General features: G+C 44.7%; 1 protein-coding gene across 1 annotated transcript in view; it reads left to right on the forward strand.

Annotated features, from left to right (window-relative positions):
- The first annotated feature begins 3 nt into the window (after nucleotides 1–3).
- The window catches only part of EFL1 (elongation factor like GTPase 1), a 143,069-nt gene continuing 129,569 nt past the window's right edge, over nucleotides 4–13,503 (forward strand). Inside the window, exons 1-4 of the mRNA XM_002721464.5 lie at nucleotides 4–143; nucleotides 841–944; nucleotides 5,374–5,441; nucleotides 12,716–12,800. Coding sequence (XP_002721510.2) covers nucleotides 854–944; nucleotides 5,374–5,441; nucleotides 12,716–12,800 — 244 coding nt within the window. The 5' untranslated portion in view covers nucleotides 4–143; nucleotides 841–853. The remainder of the gene's footprint in view (nucleotides 144–840; nucleotides 945–5,373; nucleotides 5,442–12,715; nucleotides 12,801–13,503) is intronic.

Genomic DNA, 13,503 nt, shown 5'->3' on the forward strand with positions numbered 1-13,503 from the left:
CCGGGGACGTCAGAGGCGCGCGCCCGGGTCAAAGGGTACGCGTCGGCTCGCCCCGCCCCGCCGGCGCGCGGGTGTTCGGGACTTGACGGAGCGTCCTCGACGGACTGAGGGTGGGAGTGCGGCTGGCCAGACGGCGGGAGACGGTGAGTGCGAGCCCGCGCTCGGGGCTTGGCGCCCTCCGCGGCCAGCCCGGAAGCCGTGCTGGGGGACCCGGCTCGGGGCGGGACGGGACTTGGCGCGAGGGGCGAGCCCAGGTGGGGAGCGGCCATCTGCCCGAGCCCTCGCTTGCATCGCAGCCCCGGGGGGTCCGGGAGTGTGCAGTGGAGGGTTTCCTTCGGGAAAGCAGGAAAGACCCGCTGCAGTGCACCTGCTGGGCCGGTCAGCACGTGGCCCCAAACTTTATTCCGGCTGGCAGGTGTGCGCAGTCGCGAAGCCGCTGGCTGTCCACCTCGGGTGGCCGCGAGCGAGCCTGGGACAGGGAGGGTCGTGGAGGAGCTTGGAGCCGGGGAGAGAGGCCGGCCTCTCTCTTCCCTCCCGCGGACACTCCCCTGGCCCGCAGAAGCGCGCTCGGGCAGAGTCTCCGCACCCGCCCGGCGTGACTCAAGGCTGACGGACAGCCCAGGGGCGGCGCGGCGGTGAACCTGACCTCCGCGCTCGCCCCGGACTTGGGCCCGGCCCACCGAGCGCCATCCGTCAGGGTTCTTAGTTGAAAGACTCCGAGACGTCTCCTGGGCTCTCAGCATTTGCATTATTTGTTCCCTTTGGCCCCTACTTCTCACCTCATGGACCCCCTCTCCCCCACGGCGCGTCTTGTAATACGCTTTGAATTATGACCCACAGGCACCGAGGAACCATGGTGCTCAGTAGCCTGGAGAAGATGATGCAGCTGCAGAAGCGCACTGCCAACATCAGGAACATCTGTGTGTTGGCCCACGTTGACCACGGTGAGAATCCTTGCCCGCTCCGCGGCCAGGCGGGCGCGTCGCAGCGGAGTGAGGCTGTGGACAGTTCGCGGGAGGGGATGCAAGTCTTACTGCTTTTTTTTTTTTTTTTTTTAAGATGTATTTATTTCTTTTTAAGGCAGAGTGACAGAGGGAGAGGGAGAGAGAGAGAGAGCGAAGTCTTTCATCCGCTGGTTCACTTCCCCAATTGGCTGCAACGGCCAGAGCTGCGCTGATCCAAAGCCAGGAGCCAGGAGCTTCTTCCCCGTCTCCCACATGGGTGCAGGGGCCCAAGCGCTTGGGCCATGTTGTACTGCTTTCCCAGGCCATAGCAGAGAGCTGGATCGGAAGTGGAGCAGCCAGGACTTGAACCGGCGCCCATATGGGATGCCGGCACCACAGCCGGCGGCTTTATCCGCCACGCCGCAGTGCTGGCCCTTCTTATATCTTTTTTACAGCTTTTTGTGTGATGTCAGAGAAGCATGCTGTAAAGCATTTGAAATGAATTCACTTACCTGATGCTTCATATCAGATTGTCTTTTAAACCAGAACTTGAGTTTTTGTTAAAATAGAAAAATTGTTTTCTGATTTTTTTTTTACTTATTTTTAAAGATTTATTTATTTATTTGAGAGTGAAAGAGGGCGAGCTCTTCTATGCACTGGTTCACACTCCACGTGACTGCAGTGGGACCAGGAGCTTCATCTGGGTCTCTCACACGGGTGTCGGGCACACCTGGGCAGTCTTTCCCTGTTTTTCCCAGGCCATAACCAGGGAGCTGGGTCAGAAGTGGAGCAGCTGGGTCAGGAACCACTGCCCCTATGGGATGCTGGCATCGCAGGTGATGGCTTAACATGCTATGCCACAGTGCCAGCCCCTATTTTTTTAAATTATATGTATGTATGTGTGTGTGTGTGTGTATGTGTATATATATATAGTTCGTTTGCTTTTTGAGACAGGGAAGATAGAATTCGCATCCCACCAGCTCACTCCTCAAATGCCTGCAAAGAGCCGTGAGCAGGTGCTAGGAGCTGGGAATTCAGTCCAGGGCTCCCATATGGGTAGCAGGGACCCAATCACCTGAGCCGTCACTGCTGTCACCCAAGTCTGCATTAGCAAGACTGGGATGAGGAGCCGAAGATGGGGCTTGAACCCAGGCAGTCTAATATGAGATTCAATTTTAATCACTACACCAAATGCCCAGGCTTGGAAAAAAATTTTAAATAGCTCTGTTTCTAAAATGTCTATAGTCTTGGAGCCTGTATTATGTGTTCCTGTTTAATTCATCAGATATTTATTGAGATCTGCCAAGTTCAAGGTATTTTGCCTGGGATGTCATTAGGTAGAAATTTATGAGGGGAACAGCAGTCCAGCTGTTGAGGCGGTCTTGGGGTAAGGCCTGGGGAAATGAGAGAGATCTGTGAGAAAAACACAGCCTGTAAGGGTTGGGCACGCTTGATGATTGGGGAGCTAGGGGCCTATTAAGTAAAGGCTTCATAGCTAAAGATGACCCTTCGGGGGAGAAGGAAACATGTGGCCGAGGCCCATGGCTCTGGAAGGTCAGGAATAGCTAACGTAGCTGTGTGGACTCTTGATGGCTGTAGCAGTACTTCTTGCTAAGCCTGCTGGGGTTTCTGACTGCTTTGTAGTTTGGGTAGCCACCGCACAGGGACAGGAATGAGCGTGTGAAGTAAAACCTGTTTATCATCCTGAAGGTGAGGATAGGCTGGGCCATAGCTGGGGGAGCTCTGCGTGTAAGATCAAATGCTCCAGCTCTGGACTTAGGCGAGCTGGGTTCAAAATTCTGTTTTCAAGTTGTTTCGTCTTGTGGAGCTTCACTGTACAGCACCTGTAACATAGTCTGAAGACCAAACCTACCTGTAGGCTGGGAAGATCACGCGTGATGATAATGAGAAGCCCTTGGCAGGAAGATAAATGCTTCATCATGAAGAGGATCATTAACACTTTTTATGAGGCAATAGGAAGCCATTGGGCACTGAAAATAAAGCATGGGAATGTGGTCAAGTAGAAAGGTGAGGGCCAGTGTTGTGGTACAGCACTTTAAGCTGCCTGCAGTGCCGGCATGCCATCTGGGTCCCGGTTCAGGTCCCTGCTGCTCGGCTTCCCCTCCAGCTCCCTCCTAATGGCCTGGGAGAGCAGCGGAAGATGGCCCAAGTGCTCGGGCCCCTGCACCCACGTGGGAGACCTCAGTGAAGTTCCTGGCTCGTGGTTTCTGCCTGGCCCAGCCCTGGACATTGCGGCTATTTGGGGAATGAACCTGCAAATAGATGATCTCTCTCTCTTCATCTCCCCCGACTCTGTAACTCTGTCTTTCAAATAAAATAAAAAGAATCCTTTTTTAAAAAATGATTTGGCTGGTAGGAGTGCTTAGGAAGGAATGAAAGGCAGATAAGAGGTTAAGTGGCTGTGCTATCAATAGAACAGTGAAGGGAAAATGTGTAGGGGCAGAAAGAGATAATAGGTCACTTTCTAGGAGAAGCCAACTGAGAATCAATGTTATGTAGAAATCCAGTGAAGAACTGCCCTGTGAGTTTTTATAATTATATTTCTCACATTTTCAAGATAGGAGGTCTGACAAATTTTTTTTTCTTTATGAATTAAATCATGGAAAGTCAACTGTGTGTGTACCAACTCACTTTAAATTTATTCTTTAAATTAGGTTAAACTGTGCCATCCCAGAAAATCTGTGATGTATTCATTTATTTAATAAATATTTATTGGATGTCTCTCAGGTGCCAAACATTGTTCTGTCCTAGGGATATGGCCATGATACCTAATATTCTAGAACAATATATGTTTGAGAATGAATTCTTTATTGGGTAGCAAGAGAATGATGCCGGAGGATTATACACTGCCACACAGTATTTCTGTAGCCAACAAGTGAGCCAGTATTAAAGTTCGTCAGTGTTCCTGCTGATTGGTTAGTGATTCAAACTATGCACAGATTCCATAGCTTTGCTAAAGTTCCCGGAGTAGGATTACAACTTGCCTTGACCGCCTTGCGGCGCCGGCACACCGGGTTCTAGTCCTGGTTGGGGCGCCGGATTCTGTCCCGGTTGCCCCTCTTCCAGGCCAGCTCTCTGCTATGGCCAGGGAGTGCAGTGGAGGATGCCCCAAGTGCTTGGGCCCTGCACCCCATGGGAGACCAGGAGAAGCACCTGGCTCCTGCCTTCGGATAGGCGCGGTGCGCTGGCCGCGGCGGCCATTGGAGGGTGAACCAACGGCAAAAAAAGGAAGACCTTTCTCTCTGTCTCTCTCTCTCACTGTCCACTCTGCCTGTCAAAAAAGAACTTGCCTTGAAGGAAAATACCCTCCTGTTTCAACCCAGCTACTCAGTGGCGTTCTTTAAACCAAGTTAACCGTTTATACCACTTGAAGTGCATAGTCTAGCTGTAATCTGTTTAATGAAGGTAACTATAAATGTTCTTTGAGTATACAAAGAATTTGTTTCATTTATAAGTGGATTCCTAAGGTTTAGGTTTGGATACTAGGTTACATTGGTAGCTACCGTGTAGCTGATGACCTCTGCAAGGCTGTATTGCAAACAGTAGCATATCTGGGTAAATTATTTGAATTTCTTTGCCTAGCTCAAGACAGAGAAACATAGACAGGGACAGGGATCTTCCATCTACTGGTTCTCTTGCAGATGCCTGCAACAGCTGGGACCAGGCCAGGCTACCCAGAGCGTAGCACTCAATCTGGTCTGCTAGTGGGTGGCAGGGACCCAGTACTTGAGCCATCGTCTGAGCCTCCCAGATGCACAGTGATAGAAGCAGATCAAGCATCTGCTACGGGATGTGGGCCTTCCAAGCAATCTCATGAACACTGTGTCAGACAACCCAGCCTTGTGTTGTTTGTTTCATAGACAAAAGTTATTGCTGTCCTGTTGCCATTCCAGGTTATCAGGGCCTAAGTTTATAAGCATGATTGCTATCATAGATATAGAATGATTGATACAATAACTGTGATAAATAGGACCAAATTCTTGAGGCTAGGACAGGTTATAGGAACTATGGAAGTTATTTGTCAGATGTCCGTATTTTGATTTGCCCTATCAGGTAAAAAGTCTGTACATTTTACGCTGTGTAAAGTCTGCCTCAGTTTAAGGAAAATGCTTAGATAAAAGTTGCTTGCCACCTTTTGCGGTGAGGTTGATGAGGTCCACAGGATTGGAGCTAAGATTGCAGCATTGTAGGATTTTAATATCTGTGTCTTTTTAGATGATGTTCTGTCCAGAAGTCTAATAAAACTCTAAAATTTCCCTTATTCCTTCTGTTACCCACGTAGGTAAAAGTAAAATCTTTGCTAAGCCAACTTATGACCAGATATTAAATCTATAGGTACAGTCCATCCTTCTATCCCTTTAAAGATATATAGAAAATACATAGATTTGAACAAATGTTATTTTAACAGGAAAGACTACTCTGGCCGACTGCCTTATATCTAGCAATGGAATCATCTCAAGCCGCCTGGCTGGAAAGGTAAGCTGTTACATCTGTTCAGTGCTGTTATTCCTAAGTCTTAGCTGGCTCTGAAGTGGCAAACCGCTTGCTGTGTTCTTCAGTGATCCAAAAAAGTCTAAAGCATAGTTCTTGAATCTAAGAAGCTACCCGTCTAGTAAGATAAAATAGATGTTGAGAAAAAGTTCCTACTGCTTTGTATTGCTTTTTCAATGCAAAAATGAATTTTTGTAACAAATAAAATGATACATGATTATGGGAGATTTCACAGAAAAAGAAGTTATTCCGAGGTGGTCGAGTTGGGTGATTTGAAGAGAGGGCAGGGAAGGGGGTGGGAAGCAACATGGATAAAGGTCGAGTGTTGTGTTGATTGGAGTGTGGTATATCCCTAGAGACCAGCAAAAAAGAAAACACTGTGATAGAATATCTGATTACAGAAGGAAGACCTTGAAGGGTAACCAAGTACCAAAAAAAAAAAAAGGTTCTTAAGCCTGAGATGCGTAGTGCTTGCAGGAGTACAATCTGGGATCTGTGTTTTTAGTTGTGACGTGAAAGGCCTTCTAATAATTGAGGTAGTGATAGAAAAATTAAAAAAAGGTGTTCCTCTTCTTCATCTAGGCTAGAATCAGGAGGAGTGATCAGGTGACAGGGAGTGGAGAGAAGAGATGGTTAGCAAAGTGGAAACAGCAGAGTAGACCCAGGAGACCTGCAGGTAGCGTGGGGTGTTTGAGGTGGGGGGGGGGGTGGGGATCTAGCTCAGACTGTCTACAGGAGGCTGCAGAACTTAAAAAGTTGGGATGAAATACTGAAGTACTTGTATTTTTCCCATGTGAAAAATTAGAAATTTTCTAAGTACAAGAAGTCTAAAGTAAGTACAAGAAAAGAAATAATAAAATCTAATTAACGAAAAATAATACAGACATTTTATGGAAAGGATCAGTAAAACCACAAGTTACTGAAAAAGATTGACACAGCTAACAAATACAGTATAATCATGCTGGGTGCATGCCATTACTCATTTTAAGAGTGAACTCTAATGGGCTTAATTAATTATAACATGTTAGTGTTGGTTCACCAGTTGTAAAAATATACATCATACCATATGCTGATATAAGATGTAAATTATAGAGAATAGGTAGCATATATGGGAACACATGTACTTTCCAGTCATTCCTTCTGTAAACATAAAAGTACACTAAAAATACAAACCTTACTAACAAAAAAAATTACTAGTAATATATAGGTGATTCATGATTATTTGACAAAACATTTTTTGTTTTGTTTTTAATTAATATTATTGAGTCACCTCTGGTACTTTTTACAAGCTGTTGTCCCTAAAGAGACTCAGTATATTTGGGGAATAAATGAAGTATGGTATGAACATATAAATAAATGCTTTTGAATGAATGACTTTAAAAGACTAATAAGACTGGCAAATATCAGCAGGACTGATGCAGAAGAAGAGAAGGAACGGAAATGAGTGATACTGGGAAAGAATGGTGCTGCAGGTTAGAAAGGTAGTAACAGGGGCCAGTGCTACAGCACAGAAGGCTAAGCCTCTGCCGCCGGAATCCCCTATGGATGCTGATTCATGCCCCCACTGTTCCTCTTCTGATCCAGCTCTCTGCTATGACCAGGGAAGGCTGTAGAAGATAACCCACATGCTTAGGCCCTTAAACCTGTGTGGGAGACCCAGAAGAAGCTCTTGGCGGCCATTGGGTAGTGAACCAATGGATAGAAGACCTTTCTCTTTGTCTCTCCCTCTCTCTTTGTAACTCTACCTCTCAAATAAATAAATGAAATCTTTAAAAAAAATTAATAACAGGACATAATAAATAACTTTATGACCATGAATTGAAAAATGGTGAAATGGAAAAGTCTAACATGTATGGAAAATTATAACTTATTAAAATAGAGTCAAGAATAAACAGAAAACTTGAATAATTCTATAGTCACTTGAAGAAATTAAAAAAGAAGAGAAATTGAATAGGTTGGCAAATGTCTCTTTCCACAGAGCAAAAGCCCAGATACTTTGAAACATCTGGTTCTGTCAAACATTCAGGAAACAAAACAATTTCATTCCTATTTAAATCATTCCAAAATATAGGGAAGAAAACCCCCACAGGGAATATTCCCCAGATCATATGTAGATGACGTAATTTTGATACAAAGGACTGTTAAAGGATAACCAAGACAAGAAAATTGCATGCCAACCTGATGATTGTAGATAAAAAATTATCATTTAACAAAATGAATCCAGTATTGTAAAGATAGAAAAAGATAATGCTTCATAACCAGATTTTATCCTAAGGAACTCAAGATTGGTTTCCTAGTCCTATATCAAAATATTAGTAGATTAAATGAAGAAAATTATGATCATTTCAATACACACAGAAGACATTCAATAAAATTTAACATCTGTTGTGATATAGCCTCTTCACAAAGAAGGTGTAGAGAAGTTTCATAATCTCATGAATATTTACAAAAAGCCTACAGCCGAGGTTAAGCTTAATGATGAAGTGTTGGACCTTTTCTATTTATATTCTTTTTTTTTTTTTTTTTTTTTTTTTGACAGGCAGAGTGGACAGTGAGAGAGAGAGACAGAGAGAAAGGTCTTCCTTTTTTTGCCGTTGGTTCACCCTCCAATGGCCGCCGCGGCTAGTGCGCTGCCACCCTCCAATGGCCGCCGCGGCTAGTGCGCTGCGGCCGGCGCACCGCGCTGATCCGAAGGCAGGAGCCAGGTGCTTCTCCTGGTTTCCCATGGGGTGCAGGGCCCAAGCACTTGGGCCACCCTCCAACTGCCTTCCCAGGCCACAGCAGAGAGCTGGCCTGGAAGAGGGGCAATCGGGACAGAATCCGGTGCCCCGACCGGGACTAGAACCCGGTGTGCTGGCGCCGCAAGGCAGAGGATTAGCCTATTGAGCCGCAGCGCTGGCCTCTATTTATGTTCAGGACAGTTCTGTCAAACCAATCACTTCATTGTATTATAACTTAACATTTACTAGAAATTCTAGCTGCAACAGTAAGGCAAGCAAGAGAAAGAAAGTGAATTTTGGAAAAGAAGATACAGATGTTTTGATAGATAATATGACTTTATAGAAAACTTTAATAGTATGTAGATAAATTGCTAGGATATTAAGCATTTCTAGATACAGAAATCATTGAAATAAATGTATATAAACAATAAATAGAAAATATAGTACAAAAAATGTGTGCCATTTAACCTGAAAATGTATCTATGAGAAATTGAAGAAAATATAAAAGGAAGGTATACCATGTTCATGTATTAACAGGCTCTATATTTACAAAAGTGACAACTTTTCATGTTGCACTAAAGATTTAGCAATTCCTAAGGAATTCTAATAGTTTTTTTTTAAACTTGATATACTGATTTAAAAATCTGAATTGTATAGCAAATGGTAAACTGATAATAACCAAGAAATATCTGAGGAAGAAGGTGGTGTGGAAATGTGTCCTAGTAGATGGCAAGACCTGTTAAGAACATATTGTAACCTGCAGTTTGCAATCAGTAGAGGTGGAAACTTGACTGATAACCTGGAAGATTAGGCCTAAAACCAGATAGATTTGTATGAGCTTCATTTATCACAGAGTTGGCATTGCATTTCAGTGGAAAAAACATGAACCTCTTAATAAATGGACCTTAAGCCATTATCCATGTGAAAAAAGGAAATTGGACTACTGTTGACCACCCCCAAAAAGTCAGTTGTACAGTTAAAATATGTGTATTTGAAAAAGTAGTATAAAGCTTGTAGAAAATAATATAGGAAAATGCTCTCATGGCTTTAAGGGAAGATATCTTAAGATAAAAGTGTGAGGGGCTGGCGCTGTGGTGCAGTGGGTTAAAGCCCTAGCCTGAAGTGCTGGCATCCCATGTGGGCTCTGGTTCTAGTCCCAGTGTTCCACTTCCACTCCAGCTCTCTGCTGTGGCCTGGGAAAGCAGTGGAAGATGGCCCTAGTCCTTGGGCCCCTGCACCCGCATGGGAAACCTGGAGGAGGCTCCTGGCTTCTGATCAGCACAGCTCTGGCCGTTGCGGCCAGTTGGGGGGCGAACCATCAGATGGAAGACCCCTCTCCCTCTCTTCCTTCCCTCCCTCCCTCTCCTTCTCCCTCTCCCTCTCCCTCTCTCCCTCCCTCCCTCCCTCTCTCCCTCCCTCTCTCCCTCCCTCTCTCCCTCTCTCCCTCTCTCCCTCCCTCCCTCTCTCCCTCTCTCCCTCTCTCCCTCTCTCCCTCTCTCCCTCTCCCCCTCTCCCCCTCTCCCCCTCTCCCCCTCTCCCCCTCTCCCCCTCTCCCCCTCTCCCTCTCCCCCTCTCTCCCTCTCTCCCTCTCCCTCTCCCCCTCCCCCTCTCCCTCTCTCTCTGTGTAACTCTGGCTTTCAAATAAATAAGTAAATCTTTAAAAAAAAATAGTCCACTTAAAAAAAAGATAAAAGTGTGAGCTATTATATAAAAAGTTGGCTAATTGAACTACATCAAGAACATCTATTTATCAAAAATAAGGAAAGGAAAAAACCTGGTAACTGGGGGAAAATATTAATAACAAATTTATAGTAATTGACAAAGAACTAGTACTCAGAGACCATAAATAACTCTTACCCAAAACAAAACAAACTTGTAATACAGCCAGTAGAAAGATTCACAAAAATCTAATATAGGAAATTCACAGAAGAGGTGTAACAAATGCTCAATATAATAAACCTATTTTTATTTTAAAGATTTATTTATTTTATTTGAAAGACTTAGAAGGAGAGGCAGAGAGAGACAGGTCTTCCATCCTCTGGTTCACTCTCCAGTTGGCTGCAACGGCCCAAGCACGCCGATCTGAAGCCAGGAGCCAGGAGCTTTTTCTAGGTCTCCCGCGCAGGTGCCGGGGCCCAAGCACTTGGGCCATCTTCTACTGCTTTCCCAGGCTGTCGCAGAGAGCTGGATTGGAAGTGGAGCATCTGGGACTTGAGCCGGTGTTTCTATGGGATGCTGGCATTGCAGGCAGCAGCTTTACCCACTGTACCACAGTGCCGGCCCCACAATAAACTTATAAAAAGATACTCAGCTCCATTAATAATTGGATTGAAGTAACATAAAATCATGAGATACTATGGATAATGTCTAGCGATATCAAGTCTTTTTGACATTTTGCATTGCAAAAGTAATCCGCTACTGTTGAGAGATTAGATCGGTCTAAGTACTTTGGCAAACCATTTGGAAGATGTACAAATGTAATAACTCAAATTCCCTTTCTATGTAGATTCAAGAGATATACCCCCATCTATTCTTATAATAAGAATAATAACTTCTGTTATAGTTGCTCAAAACTGGTGTCAGTTTACATGTCTATCATTCATAGAGTGGAAAAACTAGATGTGGTAGATTTGTAAGGTAGAATCCTATGGTAATGAAAATGAATAAATTCTAACTACATCCATCAATATGGATGAATCTTGGACAAAATGATACAATGTTAACATATAGTATGCTTCCTTTTATGTAAGGCTTAAAATTTGCAACTCTAAGTGATATATTACTCAATGATATAATTCATTTTCAAAAATTATAAAGAAAGCAAGAGAATGATCAAGATCAAATTTCAGGGTAGTGATAACCTATGAGCCTGGTGCAGAGGGGACTTCAAAAATAGCATTAAATAATAATAAATAATTATTATTATATTATTCTTCATTAAATAATAATAAATAGTTTGCTTTTTCCACAGGTGTTCATTGTATTGTTATTATATTTTTACTGATACTCTTATACATGTTGTCCAACAGCTTGGTGCTTAGAAACATTTGGCTATATAAAATGCTGCTTCTAGGTCAACAAAAGTGAACACTGAAAAAGATAATTGCCCTTGGCCAGGTGTCATTGGTGTCTTTGAGAAGTTTTGCCAGAGCTGTGGGAGTGGAAGCCGCGGAGCTGGCAAGGGCTGGGTTCTCCAGGAAGGGGAAGGCACTGCCGTTATTAATGCGTTGCAGAGCCTAGCAAACCACGTACCCGTATTGGTAGGCATTAAAGCTTTAGAAAAGCCATCAACTGCACAGTGATGTTCTTCATTCCTTCTGTATCTGCCTTTCTTTTTTTCTTAAATGTGTTTAAAATCTGTTGATTGGAGAAAAGCGTTAAGGCTTTTCCTGCCGGTAGAGACCTTGTGTTTCAGTGTCCTTAGGCTTTGTCAGACATCCCTTGGCATTGCATTTTTGTGGGGAAAACATGAAAAAGAATGGCAGTGTTCTGATGAGTAGAAGGGAATTCCCCCAAATGCTCCTTGGTGTGCATTATTCTTAGATTGCCCAGACATTCATGGCTGAAATTCGAGTGAACAGCACTCTGGGGAGGGTGTGCGGTCTTTGAGTATGTTCATGAGTTGCTAGTGCGAATATCTTTCAATCTGTCTGTGGGCCGGCGCCGCAGCTCACTAGGCTAATCCTCCGCCTGCAGCACTGGCACACCGGGTTCTAGTCCCGGTCGGGGCGCCGGATTCTGTCCCGGTTGCCCCTCTTCCAGGCCAGCTCTCTGCTGTGGCCCGGGAGTGCAGTGGAGGATGGCCCAAGTCCTTGGGCTGTGCACCTGCATGGGAGACCAGGAGAAGCACCTGGCTCCTGGCTTCGGATCAGTGCGATGTGCCGGCCTCAGTGGGCCTGCCACGGCGGCCATTGCGTGGTGAACCAACGGAAAAAGAAGACCTTTCTCTCTGTCTCTCTCTCTCTCACTGTCCACTCTGCCTGTCCAAAAAAAAAAAAAAAAAAAAAATCTGTTGTGTTCTCTTCCTTTGACCAATTTCTCTTCTTCAACCCTCTGCCCCTTAAAAAGAAAGTCTGTAGTTTAAAATTAAGTATTTGGCCGGCGCCGCGGCTCACTAGGCTAATCCTCCGCCTAGCGGCACCGACACACCGGGTTCTAGTCCCGGTCGGGGCGCCGGATTCTGTCCCGGTTGTCCCTCTTCCAAGCCAGCCCTCTGCTGTGGCCAGGGAGTGCAGTGGAGGATGGCCCAGGTACTTGGGCCCTGCACCCCATGGGAGACCAGGAAAAGCACCTGGCTCCTGGCTCCTGCCATCGGATCAGCGCGGTGCGCCGGCCGCAGCGCGCCGGCCGCGGCGGCCGTTGGAGGGTGAACCAACGGCAAAGGAAGACCTTTCTCTCTGTCTCTCTCTCTCACTGTCCACTCTGCCTGTCAAAAAAAAAAAAAAAAAAAAGTATTTAAGATAAAGCTTAAATCAGCCTATTTTAATGTTATACTTTAATTCATCGGGAAGTAAGGGTGCATGTGTTATGTTTTTCCAGTTACGGTACATGGACAGCAGAGAAGATGAACAGATCCGTGGGATCACTATGAAATCCAGTGCCATTTCACTACATTATACGGAAGGTACATCAAACATCAAAAAAAATAGTTTTGCGTCTTTCACATCTTATTGTAATGGAATGAATTGCATGCCTCAATGCCTGAATTTCTTTGCTTTGTGTTCCACAAATTTCATTCTGGAATCTCCAAATGATCCGTTGCCACAATAAGGCCGTCTAGGCTGGGATGCAGATGAGGGTCTCTGGAGGAGGGCAGTTCCCACCCGCCACCTCCACCTGGTGGATTCTTCACGAGGAAGTCGGGAGCCCTGGGACTTGACTGGCAAAGCCTCATGTTCCACGGCAGCAGTGGGTTGCCATGATCAGTTTCAGCTTGCTGTCCCTAGATGAGGATGTCTTTTGAAGCAGCCCTTCTAGGATTTTATCTGGTAGTCGTACAAATGTGGAAGATACATGTTTGCTCTTATTCAACGAAAAACTTGTATTAGGAAAAAAATGCCAATAATCTAAATGTCAAAAGGAGAATGGTTAAATAAACTGATAAATCCATGCTGTGAAATGCTATTCAGCTGTGAAAACAAATGTTTGATCAATATGTAATTATATAGAAAGAATGTTACATTGAGAGAAAACAAAGTAAGTTGCAGAATATTTTTGTAAGATATGAATGTTTGGGTAATACAAAATATATTATGTATGCAGATAAAGGTGTCTGAAAGGATACAGACCAAGCCCATAACAAGGATTATCTTCAGGGGCTGGATTAT

Source organism: Oryctolagus cuniculus, chromosome 12 (genome assembly GCF_964237555.1).
Source record: "Oryctolagus cuniculus chromosome 12, mOryCun1.1, whole genome shotgun sequence".
NCBI classification, from domain to species: Eukaryota; Metazoa; Chordata; class Mammalia; order Lagomorpha; family Leporidae; genus Oryctolagus; species Oryctolagus cuniculus.